General features: G+C 26.9%; 3 protein-coding genes across 5 annotated transcripts; 2 read left to right on the top strand and 1 right to left on the bottom strand.

Annotated features, from left to right (window-relative positions):
* Positions 1 to 1,096: 1,096 nt before the first annotated feature.
* Positions 1,097 to 4,091, top strand: LOC130675096 (uncharacterized). 2 transcript variants are annotated; one of them, XM_057480590.1, is made up of 3 exons: positions 1,097 to 1,294; positions 2,936 to 3,104; positions 3,187 to 4,091. In XM_057480590.1, the coding sequence occupies exons 1-3, from the start codon at positions 1,192 to 1,194 to the stop codon at positions 3,383 to 3,385; spliced, it is 471 nt and encodes a 156-aa protein (XP_057336573.1). In that variant the 5' UTR covers positions 1,097 to 1,191; the 3' UTR covers positions 3,386 to 4,091. The 2 variants fall into 2 exon arrangements, with proteins under 2 accessions (XP_057336573.1, XP_057336572.1); XM_057480589.1 differs by having other exon boundaries at positions 2,924 to 3,104.
* A 1,991-nt stretch (positions 4,092 to 6,082) lies between these two features.
* Positions 6,083 to 10,322, bottom strand: LOC130675089 (uncharacterized). Of its 2 annotated transcripts, XM_057480579.1 has the most exons (7): positions 10,063 to 10,322; positions 7,906 to 8,189; positions 7,522 to 7,836; positions 7,263 to 7,414; positions 6,984 to 7,179; positions 6,691 to 6,891; positions 6,083 to 6,613 (listed from the first exon to the last, which is right to left on the bottom strand). In XM_057480579.1, exons 1-7 carry the CDS (start codon positions 10,088 to 10,090, stop codon positions 6,305 to 6,307), a joined length of 1,485 nt encoding a protein of 494 aa, XP_057336562.1. In that variant the 5' UTR covers positions 10,091 to 10,322; the 3' UTR covers positions 6,083 to 6,304. The 2 variants fall into 2 exon arrangements, with proteins under 2 accessions (XP_057336562.1, XP_057336561.1); XM_057480578.1 differs by lacking the exon at positions 10,063 to 10,322 and having other exon boundaries at positions 7,906 to 9,255.
* Positions 8,591 to 12,412, top strand: LOC130675088 (uncharacterized). The gene is made up of 3 exons (XM_057480576.1): positions 8,591 to 9,155; positions 10,354 to 10,517; positions 10,599 to 12,412. Exons 1-3 carry the CDS (start codon positions 8,867 to 8,869, stop codon positions 12,078 to 12,080), a joined length of 1,935 nt encoding a protein of 644 aa, XP_057336559.1. The 5' UTR covers positions 8,591 to 8,866; the 3' UTR covers positions 12,081 to 12,412.
* The last annotated feature ends 309 nt before the right edge of the window (positions 12,413 to 12,721 follow it).

The following is a 12,721-nucleotide window of genomic DNA, read 5'->3' as shown; positions in this document are numbered from 1 at the left end:
AAGAAATATTTTTTGTTTGATTGTAATTATTTAATTTATATTATTAAAATAATAAATTTTATTGCAGTAAATGACAAATTTTATAAAAACTTAGATTTTTTGGAAATGTAAATTTAACTGTTCGAGTTTGAATGCATTGTAACTAAAAGAAAGATTTGTTTTTATTAAAATTTTTTTTTTTGTAATTTTGAATTTTAAAAGTTAAATTTTGTTTTTCGGAGTTGTTTGTCATAACTGAAATTATGACAGTCTGGTCAATAGTCTCATTGACTTCATTATTGCTTGTCGAGACCTGACCCCTACTCATTATGATTGCCACTTCTTGTAATAATAGAAAGCACATTGCAAGAAGCGCAAAACAAAAATTGCAATAATAATTGCTTTTATAAGTAAATAAAATTGAATTCGTTGAAAGAAGGCCATTTTTTAAAAATCAAACGATATGTCAAGTAGACTAGATAACAGAACACTCGTTTCTCCATGCCGATGAGTAACTTGAAATCCAATATATGCACTCAATTGCTCGTACTACATTTGAAAAATATTTATTATTTGCGGCCATTTTGTGGAAAATCCGATCCTCAATTTAGTATTTGTATTCATTTTATGAAGTCTAAGTAATCCTAAGACTTTCATTAATCTCATTGACAATATTTTAGAATAGACTGAAAATTATTTATTATAATAATCTGGTTTGGTTGACTTGCGTGCAACCGCTTAAGAAAAATAAAAATGCATAGTAATTTAAAATAATACAGATTTGAAATTCAAAAATATAACGCCCGTAATTTAAATTATTTAAAAATATCACGAAATAAATCAAATAGCGCATTTCCTTCATTGATGTTCTCTTAGTAGTGATGGCTTAAACTAGAACTCAAATTTATTTATAACTCGGATATTGATCTAAACTTTTATTTTCCCTCGAATACTATGGCCCCTATCTTTGAAAAGGACGCTAGGGTCATAGTTAAAATTGATTCCTCATGTATCCAAAAAAAAAAAATCAATATCCTACGCATAGCATGTGATCTATAAATAAACTAGCAAGATGCGTTGTGTTGCTGCAAAATTAGTCTCAGTGGAACCATCGAGGAGTACGCTGCAGCACACTCAAAGTAAAGACATTTACAAATTAGAGAAGTTTTTCTGTTAATCGATTTATAAATTATAGATAAGTTAAGTAAGATCATGAAGATTGAAATACGTGGTGAAAAAAACACAGATGAGCTCACTAAAGCTTCTGATAAGACAAAATTTAGTGATTTCATAGTCGCTCTTATGATCTTATGTGGTAAGTTAACAATATCCTTCACGATTATGCATGAAAAAATCTTGCGATTGATATATAGTTACGTATATTTTACAGCCAAGATTTAATTTATATGTTTAAATTATTAATTCTGTTTTAACACCTAAATTCATTCTAATATGGAGAAAAACTCTTAAAACGAGAAAATTTCTTTTATTTATTTTTTGGTTAAAAATTAATATGTATCATCATGTAAAAATATTTTCTCGATTTAATTTGAACTTGGAATGTATATACAATATTTGCCAGTTACTGTAATCGATAGATGATCCATTAAATTTGACAATCGTCAGTCGAAGTCGTCATTAAATTTTTAACTATCAAATTTCGATAACGAAAAATAAATAATTAGCTAACGAAACGAGTACACGCGTTACCGAATTTTCGCTACTTAATTTGTTAATATTTCAATTAAAATATTAATTTATTATCGCTGAATAAAAATCACTTGTTAGCAAAGAATTCGTACTATTTTTGTTATTTAGTCGATAACAAAACACCGTTAACACTTTATATCTCTATATTTATGTAGGTATTTATACACCTATATTAGGGTGATTCATTTCCGCAAAAGTTTTTTTTTTTAAGTGCTCAAGCAAAATCTCAATCTACATCTAAAAAAAAAAAAATTCTCACCAAATATGAGCTCTTAATTCCAATGCTAATACTTACCATTTGATTTCAAAGATTTCCCATTTAAAATACACGTAAATTAGATTACTTTTTTTTTAACTTTCTAATACTCAGCTGCGTTTCGTGACATCAAGGCGGTTTTGGTCGCAAATTGTAGGGCACCTGGTGTTCTTCAAAAGTGCCCATGGTTACTTAGCTGTAATTCCAGCTGTTTCACTTATGTCCGTTGCGGAACTCATTTTTCCTATGAAATTGACTTGCAGAACATAAACCAATGAAAGTACATCAAAAATGTTAGTAAAAATTTTATAGGAAATTTTATTCCCTTCAAAAAAAGTCCTATGAGTCAAGTCGCTAAAGTCCATAGTTTCCGAGTTATAGTAATTTTAATAATTCGAAAAATATAATATAAAAAAAAAATTATAATTGATATTTTATTTTTCAATTTATTAAAATTACTATAACTCGGAAACTATGGACTTTAGCGACTTGACTCATAGAACTTTTTTTGAAGGGAATAAAATTTCCTATAAAATTTCGATTAACATTTTTGATGTTATTTCATTGGTTTACGTTCTGCAAGCCAATAAAGGTCAATTTCATAGGAAAAATGAGTTCCGCAACGGACACAAGTGAAATAGCTGGAATTACAGCTAAGTAACCATGAGCACTTTTGAAGAACACTAAATGCCTACAATTTGCGACCAAAACCGCCTTGATTTCATGAAACGCAGCTGAGTATTAGAAATTTAAAAAAAAAGTAATTTAATTTACGTGTATCTTAAATAAGAAATCTTTGAAATCAAATGGCAAGTACTTAACATTGGAATTAAGAGCTCATATTTGGTGAGAATTTTTTTTTTTTTAGATGTAGATTGAGATTTTGCTTGAGCACTTAAAAAAAAAAACTTTTGCGGAAATGAATCACCCTAACATATATATATTTACATGTGTATAATATTTTTTGTTTTACCAAAGATCCGTTGATAGGGTTTGCTGTGGTAATCATCGCCAAGGATTTAGATCCCGAAAAAGCTTGTTCACTGTGTGGAACAATGATAGGTATGTTTATATATTCTTTGGTAATGATAATATCATTTGCTCCATGTGAGAATATGGTAAACTGGGGAAATAGATGCAAAATTTTCCATATTTTCTGGTAAGTGTTCTTACAAATTTTTCTTACAGCGAGAATAATTGAGATTATAAGTACATTTCTTTAATATTATTTTTTGTTCCAGCATAAAATACTTAATTCTGGCTGTACTATCATTTTTAACTCTGTACACGTGGTTATTCAGGCCCGAAGGATATTTGATAATAACGAATGAAAGGAGCTGCTCATTACAACAGTTAATAGAAAGCACGACACTTAGTTTTGCTACTGTATCGATTTTTATTACATCGCTATTTTGGATACGCCGTAGAGTTTTAGTATAGTTAAGAGGTTGATGAGTTTTAATGTTCATTGCTGAAAAAGATTCTGTAAAATGCTCTCAATGTCAAACTGAGATTCCATTTGAATCGATTACAACCGCATAAGAAACCAAGTCTACTTTGATTTAATCATGTTTTTTATTTTTGTATTTTTGTATCTCGACTAAGTAAGCCAATAAATTCAACACCAAAGTGATACTGAGTGCATTTTATCCTCCGAATAAAATAAACCTGCAGATAATCTGATAAAAACTACTTTAAATCATAACTTGCTGAGTTATAACTTATAAGGGACTATTAAGCTGTATTTTTGATCCAGAACTTTAAAAAATTATAAATTTATCGGCATTAAAATAATAAACTTATTATCGCTGGGACAATTCGATGTAGATATGATAATGTGTGATATTTACACTGCAAATCTAAGTGTTTTATTTTAAAACACTTTAAGCGTTTAAATACTTGTAGTCACTTACTAAACACTTTTTAGTGTTTAAAGTATAGTAAACACTTTAAACGTTTAATTTTAACACACATAAAGTGTTTTAGATGATAAGGCACTTAAAGTGTTTAGGCATCAATACACACTTTCAGTGTTTAGTGCCATTAATTAATAATATAAATATTTTTAAAATAAAAATAATAATTTTTCCATTGAAGTACAATCAATGAAATTTTTATAATAATATTTCTAATATTAAAAATAATAGTTGCCTTTGAATAAAAGTCGTTATTGATTGTTGTCATATCCTGGAATAATATTCTTATTATCAGAAGATTCAGATAATTATTGCATCACACATTCAGCATAAAAGTAGAAATGGAATTTAGTATAAATTAAAAATATATTTGTATTTGTGTCCAAAAAAAAAGCTCTCAAAAATGTTTACACTTGAAAAAAATTAGAAACCATAGAAGTAACTTTAAAATAACTGGTTATTGATTGAGTTGTAAAAATCATTCAGAATTTGAAAATATACAGTATAATTCAAATAATTAAATACAATAAAATAATAAAAGAACTAGAAAAAGATCGTCAACACATGTAATAGGGTGTGGTGCATCCCTACAGATAATTTCTCTACATTATAAAATCTCACAAAGTTTTTCCCTACACGATTCAACTCTACAGACAAATTTTTACATCGCAACAACTCTACAAACGATTATTTTCACATCGATCCATCTCTACATGAGAACATCTCTCATATTGAAAATCTCTACAGCGATCATTTTTACTAGGCGCTAAGTTCAAACAGTAGAATTTATGTTATCACATTTTATTAATAAAGTAGGTTAATTATACAAAAGAAAGAATAAATCAAATTGAAATAAAATTATTTAAATAATACAAAAGTGATGACTCATCCCCACAACAAATTTAGAAAATCAAGGGATTACTGATGTTAAACTGGTGGTCTGATGTCAACTTCTCATATCAATTTATTATTTAATCAGTATTAATACTTGTTGTTGTCTTTATATTTTTATTTTTAGTAAAATATTAATTGATCTCCACTCATAATTTACTATAAGGAAAAAAAATTACGGGTACGGTTTTCATAATTTTATGAGATTTTTTTCTTATACCGTTATAGCAGCTACGTCCATAATTTATGGACTGCCACCCTTAATATTAATACTATCGGAATCATTTCTATAATACACAGGGTTCAATCCTTTTTATTTAAATTTAATTTATTCTTTCTTTTATATAATTAACCTATTTCATTAATGAAATGTCATAACAAAAATTCTACTGTTTGAACTTAGCGCCTAGTAGAAATGATCGCTGTTGAGATTTTCAATATGAGAGATGTTTTCATGTACACTGCAAATCCATGTGTTTTGTTTTAAGACACTTTAAGCGTTTAAATACTTGTAGTCACTTACTAAACACTTTTTAGTGTTTAAAGTGTAGTAAACACTTTAAACGTTTAATTCTAACACACATAAAGTGTTTTAGATAATAAGGCACTTAAAGTGTTTAGGCATCAATACACACTTTAAGTGCTTAGTGTCATTAATTAATTATATAAATATTTTTAAAATAAAAATAGTTCTATGGATTACGATAATAAACAATAGTAATTTAGATTTAAATACCAATGATAACACTTAATATTATAATTATTACAACCAAAATTACAACAATAAAATAAATAAAGTTTGCAAAAAGTAAAATTATTATTTTTTTATACTTTTAATCAGTGTTTTATTTTAGATCTTGACTTTTTACTAAACATTGTGATAATACTGTAGTCAACGATTGTTTATTAACAATTAATTTATAAAGATAAAATCGAAGACTACAATGATGACAATATTTTATAAAAAATAAGGACCTGATATAAAGTGTTGGTTAAAAGTATACAAATAAGTCACTTCGCTGACTTCATTTCTTTTTTTCAATAATTATTTTTCCATTGAAATACAATAAATGAATATTTTATAATAATATTTGCAATATTGAAAGTAATAGTTGCCTTTGAATAAAAGTCGTTATTGATTGTTGTCATAGCCTGGAACTATATTTTTATTATCAGGAGCTCCTTGTAGATTCAGATAATTATTGCATCAAACATTCAGCATAAAAGTAGAAATGGAATTTAGTATAAATTAAAAATATAAATGTATTTTATCTAAAAAAAAAAAAAAGATCACATAAACGTTTACACTTCGAAAAAATTAGAAACTATTGAAGTAACTTTTAAATAACTGGTTATTTATTGAGTTATTAACAAATTCCAAAGTATGATTTACTGTTGGAGTTAAGTATTAACAAGTAATTAAATTACATTAAATATCAAAAAAGTTTAAGCTACTATACAAGAAGTTACATGTTGAACATTTAAATGAAAAGATCTTTTGAAATCAAAGAATATGATAAAAATTGAAAATTTTCGGTTCTTTATATCGCAATTAAACAAAAGCTTCATCTCGCATCCTGATGAATTTATAGACGACATTATTTTTTATAGATGTTCCAAGAACTTGATTATCGATGTATTGTAAAACATTTAAATACGGCTTAGGAAATTTAGTGTCCCATACGTAATAAGCTGCTAACAAACAAGCTACGACTTTTGATGTTTTTGGACTTTCAATCGTAACTATGATGTTGTTATCAGCAACAATAAATGCACTATTGATTTTGTTATTTTCAGTATATATTACAGCACGAGGAGATTCACCCTCTTCTGCCATTAAACTATCGGTACTCGAACGTGCCTAATTTGAAGAGAATTATTAAGTTATAATAAAAATCGTTGTTAATTTTTTAACGTAATGAATTGATGTGATCATACCTCTTGAAAAGTTAACAATGGCTTCGCTTGATTTTTGAGTTTCTTCGTTAATCTGTCATATAATTTTAAAAGCACTGTTCTTTCAAAATCAGTGTTTTCTTCATCTCTAAAAAATATCTTCAATTTTGTAAACATTTCACTAATTTCTTGTTCTATTACTTGAGCAGTTGTATTTTTTAATTGATAAAAATCATTTAGAATCTGAAAATATACAGTATAGTCGTTATTGATGATTTGGAAAATACAAAATTACAAAATTCAAAATAAAAATAAAAGTTAAAAAATATACGTACAGACCCACAATCTTTTAAATGTGGATATTTTTCAACAATATTAAAAATAGATTTAGCTTCAGTTTGAATCCAAAGCCGTCGTGCATTATAGGTTAGTTTCAAGAGTCTTCTAACATGAGGTGTATTTCCTTCTTTTCCTTGTTTTTTTTCGAGCTCCACTAATGCTCTGTTTATGTCCAACTTTGGAGATTCGGATCTATAAATTTATATTTGATTACTATTCTGGATAGCCTTTATTAATTAATTGATATTTATATAAATTTAAATAAATAAATTTACGTTTCACTACTAGTTGTTAACGCTGAAAAAGAAGTAGCTGGTTTAATAATCTCTCCATGAGCGTCTCTTTTTAGCGCAACCTGAGTTTCTTGTTTTTTTAGTAAACATCTATGATTTCTTATCCATGTACTGAGTTGTAATCTCACAATGCTCTGAAAAACAGAACAAAATGTTTTCATTTTGGGCTCATTCTTACACAAAAAACTTTTATTTTCTTAATATAGATGAATATATCAGTAAATAAAAATCAAAAACTTACATTTTCCGATGAGCCACCTTTTAACAACGGGTAAACTTTAATTATCGCATCGGCAAAGTTTTGGTAATCTTTCTTAGACGGACGCCCTGATGTCTTCTGCCATAAATATGATCCCCAATAGTGCATAAGCTTGGCTTGTATTTTTAGCACCCCGTGTTCGTTTAACTTATTTTGTAAATCATAGGTTAAAGATGGTAAACTAGCTGACGCTATAATTGGGCCAGGTACCACCTCAAGCTCTGATTTGAGCAAAGTATGAGGTTCTCTTGACGGCGAACCACTATTTGAGCATTGTTGGAATCTGTCACATGAAGACTGAAAAAAAAATTTAGGTTACTCGAATAATTGTTGTAAAGTACATTGTTAAAAATTTATTTTACTTACCTTGCTATTGTCTTCATTTGATAAGCAATCAATAGATTCACTACTAATAACAACACTTTCAACTGGCGTTACAAGTTCACTAGCAATAAGTTCAGTGTTTGATAAAATATCAGGTTGTACTATTCCAGGTTCAGTGTACAGTACTTGAATTGAAGAATTGTCATGGTCCACAGCAGGCGCAATATATGTCGAGTTATGTGATGGCAAGAAAAGAATGGTTAATTTCTCTTTATCTTCTATTATATCGTCCTCTTCAACATCACACCAAATGCCACTATCTAAATCTTTTTTTTGGATAATTATTATCTTTGTTGATAATAAAGGCTTCAATAGTACATCACGCTGACAAATCTCATTGATTTTTGTTTTGATTATTTCAAAATCAGTTATACCAGGTACAGATACAAATTTTATGCATTTGTTCCGTCCTTCGACGGCACAAAAAATTTTTTTTTCCATACTAGATTAATTACTGTATGATGAAATTTCTACAATTACTATAATTGTAAATTTAATATCAATTAGAAGTTCACACTATCATTCAATTTTAATAACCTCAATAAATAAATATGATTAGACGCGTAAATGGACAATAGAAGAAAGAAATGAAAATCAACTGGTGTATATACTTGTTTTACTAAGAGAGTTGAGTGTATGCGACAACACTAATACTTGCACGAGTCTATGGGACTATCTCATGTAACAGTATACATGGATTCTAGAGAGCCGAGTAAACGTACGTATAGTCGGTCTACCACAAGAATGCCACCTTACTACCATTCTTTCGTTAGGACTAGAATATATTAACACATGCGTAATGTAGTACGAGTACATGACATATTTGAGACCAAAAAATAATATTGTCACAAAAATCAGATTTTTATAAAAGTTAAAATAATATAAAATAAAATTAAAATTATAAGTGAAATTAAAATTAAAATAAAAAAAAAATTTTAATAATATGAATAATATAGATCGTAGCCGTATATTTTCATGCACAATGTGTTTTGTTGTCTGTAATTCACCGGACACATTAATGTGTCATATTGTACGTAATCACCAGTATGATCCACTATTCAAAGTGATATGTACACAAGCAGGATGCGGAGCAACTTATAAAAAATGGAAATCTTTTCGTCAACATATTTTCAGGAAACACTCAGTTTCGTCTCAGAGGTTAAATGATATCAACAACCAAGCTGAAGAAAGATTAGCTGATGAAGAGTTTCTTGATACGGAACAAAACGATGGTAATTGTAAATATACACAAATATATATTATAAAAAAACTCAATTAAGCATTTTTTTAAATAGTGTCTTACAAAACTTAAGTATCAATAAAAAAAATTTCAATTATTTTTTTACCAAATGCATATGAGAAAATATATTAAATGATAGAAATGAATTTTTATTATTATTTCAACTATAAAGAACTATTCTTTTTTTTTATTTTTGTGTTGGTGAAAAATATTTTTTTTTAAACTTTGATCTCAATTAAATAAAAAAAAATGGGTGCGTGTACTTATGTACGCACGTGAGAAGTTATACTTCTTTGGCATAATTAAAAAATAGTTAAAGAATTTTTATTTAATTTGTTTATTTATTATAAAAATGTTTATAATTATCTAAATTTAATATCTAATAATTCATAATAAATATATATATATATATAATTGAATTTAGAGAAAAATAAATTTGGATGACATAATTTGTTCTAAATATCATAAGATTCTTAATTTAAAATATTTATTATTGATTAATTAGTTTTTTTAAAAAAAGGTAATAAATTTAATAATGAATTCAAAAATTGAATCGAAATTTATTCATTTTTCAAATATTTATAATTTTCTCACTTTAATATTCACTTTTTATTTTTATCAAAAAATTATCATTTCATTTGTTCATTTATTTTTATAAATATTTATTATTTATTCAATTTAATAATTAATAATAAATATTAAAAATTAATATTATAATTTGATGTTCGATTTTATTTCTTATCACAAATTTGTTATTAAATGCTTTATTAAATTTATTTCTTTATTTTGTAAGCATTAAATAACCAGTAATAAATATTTAACACTAAAAATTTAATAATATTTAGTACTAAGTATATTCAATAATAATATTTTAATTTATATCAATAAATAATACATACGGATGGTTATAACCTCAATTGGAAACATGTGGATAAATGTTATTCAACTTGTGACTTTTGGGTTATAGTGATGCGCGCGCATCTTCAAATTTTACTCTCATTATTTTGTCATAACGCGCCTAAATAAGTATAACTTCAAAAAATATCTACTTCTGAACTGTAAGATTATCTAATTTAAAAAATAATCTTTAATTGTCATCATATTTTTATTTAACATTATCATAAATATTAAGTCAATTTATGCATATACTAATTAGTTGTAAATTTTGTATTGTACATTTTTATCATTAGAAAATATAGATGAAGCAACTGAATCTGTAATAAAGCGTCTTCAGTGGCATGCAGGAAAATTCATAATAAATATTCGTGAAAATTGCCGGATATCCCAAACTGCAATAACACACATAATTGATGGCTTGACAAATTTATTGGAGCTTTATTCGTTGGTTATACTTGTAAGTACGCTGATTCGATTGAACTATTTTGTTCGATTCATCATATGTTCATTTTAAAATACTATTTCTTATTGTTTACAGAAAGAATGTCACCAGAAAAAAGACGGTGATACTCAGAAACTTAATTTTGAAGATATAAAAAATGTATTAGTTCAAGAATATCCTCCTACGATTATTTTCTCCTCAATTAAAACTAAAACTGAGTTAGATAAGTTTCTAATTAATGAGCTAAATATGGTGCCAGCAAAAAAAACACTTATTGCGACAAAATTAGTTTGGAAAAAAAAAAAACGATACGTTCAACAAAATTCTCAATTGTGTGAAGTTCAACACAATGCGTACGTCGTTCCGTTTAATGAAAACTTGATAAACCTTATGATGAATGATGACGTTAGAGATTGTGTTGATAATCCTTTAGTTTATAAAGAAAGGATTTTTCGAACGATACTTGATGGTGAATATTATAAAGAAAATTCGTTTTTCAAAGAAAATACAAACGCTTTAGCTATAGTTTTATACATGGACGAGTTAGGAGTTGCCAATCCATTAGCTTCTAGTTCTAAAACCCAAAAGTTAACAATGTTCTATTGGACTCTTGCTAACATTAAACCAAATTTGCGTTCATCACAAAATGCGATCCAATTACTAGCTATTGTCAAAAGTTGTTATTTAAAACAGCCAGGTGCTTTGAATAAAGTCTTAAAGCCTTTTATCGATGATATTAAAAATTTACAAACCCAAGGAATTAACATCACCATTAATGGTGTCCCTAAAAATTATAAAGGTTCACTATTATTTTTTTCGGGTGATACTCCTGCTTCTGCTTTAATGGGTGGTTTTAAAGAATCTGTATCAGCACACCGCCCATGTCGAACTTGCATGTTTACAAAAGATGAAATCAAACAATATGTTAAAGAGACTGATTTTCTTTTACGAAACAAAGATACACATCAAGAACATTTGGAAGCAATCAACGATAATACAACTCAAGCTACAAAAAAATTTTGGCAATTATTTTATGGAATTAATACTGTAAGTCCGTTAGCAGATATTCCATTTTTTGATGTGACTATGTGTTTACCACAAGACTGTATGCACGTTTTAAACGAAGGAGTTACTGAACTTGTATGTCGATTATTTTTGAATTATTGTATTACAGAGAAAAAATTATTTACTATAAAACAGTTCAATGAACAATTAACTGCATTTGACTTCGGACACTTTAGCCGAGACAAACCTGCAATAATCCAAAATAAAGACCTTGCTGATGAAAAAAAATTACGACAAAGTGCAGCACAAATGTTTGTTTTAGCACATACTCTACCATTTTTAATTGGTCAATGGATTTATGATAGCGATGACGAAGGTGTTACTGAAAGGCTTGATTGTTTAATTTTATTACTGCAGATAATGAACTTGTGTCTGGCATATGAAATACACGATGACTCCATTGATACTCTAAGTCGTATGATTGAAACGTTTAAATTAAAATTTAATTTATTGTTCCCTGATAAATTTATTCCCAAGATTCACTTTTTAGAGCATATTCCAGATTTAATTTGATAGAGCATATTAGAAGGGAAAGGGAAAAACTTTGTGAGATTTTATAATGTAGAGAAATTCTCTGTAGGGATGCACCACACCCCATTTAATAAAAATTAGTTAAAATTTGAAAAATTGAATAAATAAATATTTATTTTCTTCCATTAAGTGTAACATAAATTTTATAACATTGTTCGAATGTTATTTTTAAATTATGTCCATATTACTGCCATAGCATCTTCCAATTGTGACAGTCCTTACAAATTTCCGCATTTGTTTTATCCATCTTAAGAACTGGAATAGAAATCGAATAGTACCATTAATAGTCATAAAATCTATAATAACAGAATCTTAGGTTGATGAGCAAATTTTATTGTAGAGAAATTAATATTAAAAATTAATAATTTAATTAAATATTTAATTTTCATTATTATTTAATATTTAATTATATATAAAAAATATTAAATTTAGAGAATAATCAATATATATTATATATGTACTTTATACAAAATATTATTAGATTAATAATTTTAAATATTTATTATTTTAATTTAATATTCGATTGTAATTTTTATCACAAATTTTGTGTTAAATTTATTGATTTATTTTTTAAATATTTATTTATTTATTTATTTCCCTAGCGGTTTGGTGCCACCGTGAGA

Source organism: Microplitis mediator, chromosome 9, assembly GCF_029852145.1.
Source record: "Microplitis mediator isolate UGA2020A chromosome 9, iyMicMedi2.1, whole genome shotgun sequence".
Taxonomy (NCBI): domain Eukaryota; kingdom Metazoa; phylum Arthropoda; class Insecta; order Hymenoptera; family Braconidae; genus Microplitis; species Microplitis mediator.
This window is presented reverse-complemented; position numbering and strand designations above follow the sequence as displayed.

Bases quoted from the DNA above. Each gene is read 5' to 3' on its own strand.
- LOC130675088 (XM_057480576.1), top strand. From the start codon at position 8,867: ATGAATAATATAGATCGTAGCCGTATATTTTCATGCACAATGTGTTTT. The intron at 9,156-10,353 runs GTAATTGTAAAT...TTTTATCATTAG, and splicing joins TGATACGGAACAAAACGATG to AAAATATAGATGAAGCAACT. The intron at 10,518-10,598 runs GTAAGTACGCTG...TATTGTTTACAG, and splicing joins TTTATTCGTTGGTTATACTT to AAAGAATGTCACCAGAAAAA.
- LOC130675096 (XM_057480589.1), top strand. From the start codon at position 1,192: ATGAAGATTGAAATACGTGGTGAAAAAAACACAGATGAGCTCACTAAA. The intron at 1,295-2,923 runs GTAAGTTAACAA...GTTTTACCAAAG, and splicing joins CGCTCTTATGATCTTATGTG to ATCCGTTGATAGGGTTTGCT. The intron at 3,105-3,186 runs GTAAGTGTTCTT...TTTTTGTTCCAG, and splicing joins AAAATTTTCCATATTTTCTG to CATAAAATACTTAATTCTGG.
- LOC130675089 (XM_057480578.1), bottom strand. From the start codon at position 8,364: ATGGAAAAAAAAATTTTTTGTGCCGTCGAAGGACGGAACAAATGCATA. The intron at 7,837-7,905 runs GTAAGTAAAATA...TTTTTTTTTCAG, and splicing joins CAAATGAAGACAATAGCAAG to TCTTCATGTGACAGATTCCA. The intron at 6,614-6,690 runs GTATGATCACAT...TCTTCAAATTAG, and splicing joins CATTGTTAACTTTTCAAGAG to GCACGTTCGAGTACCGATAG.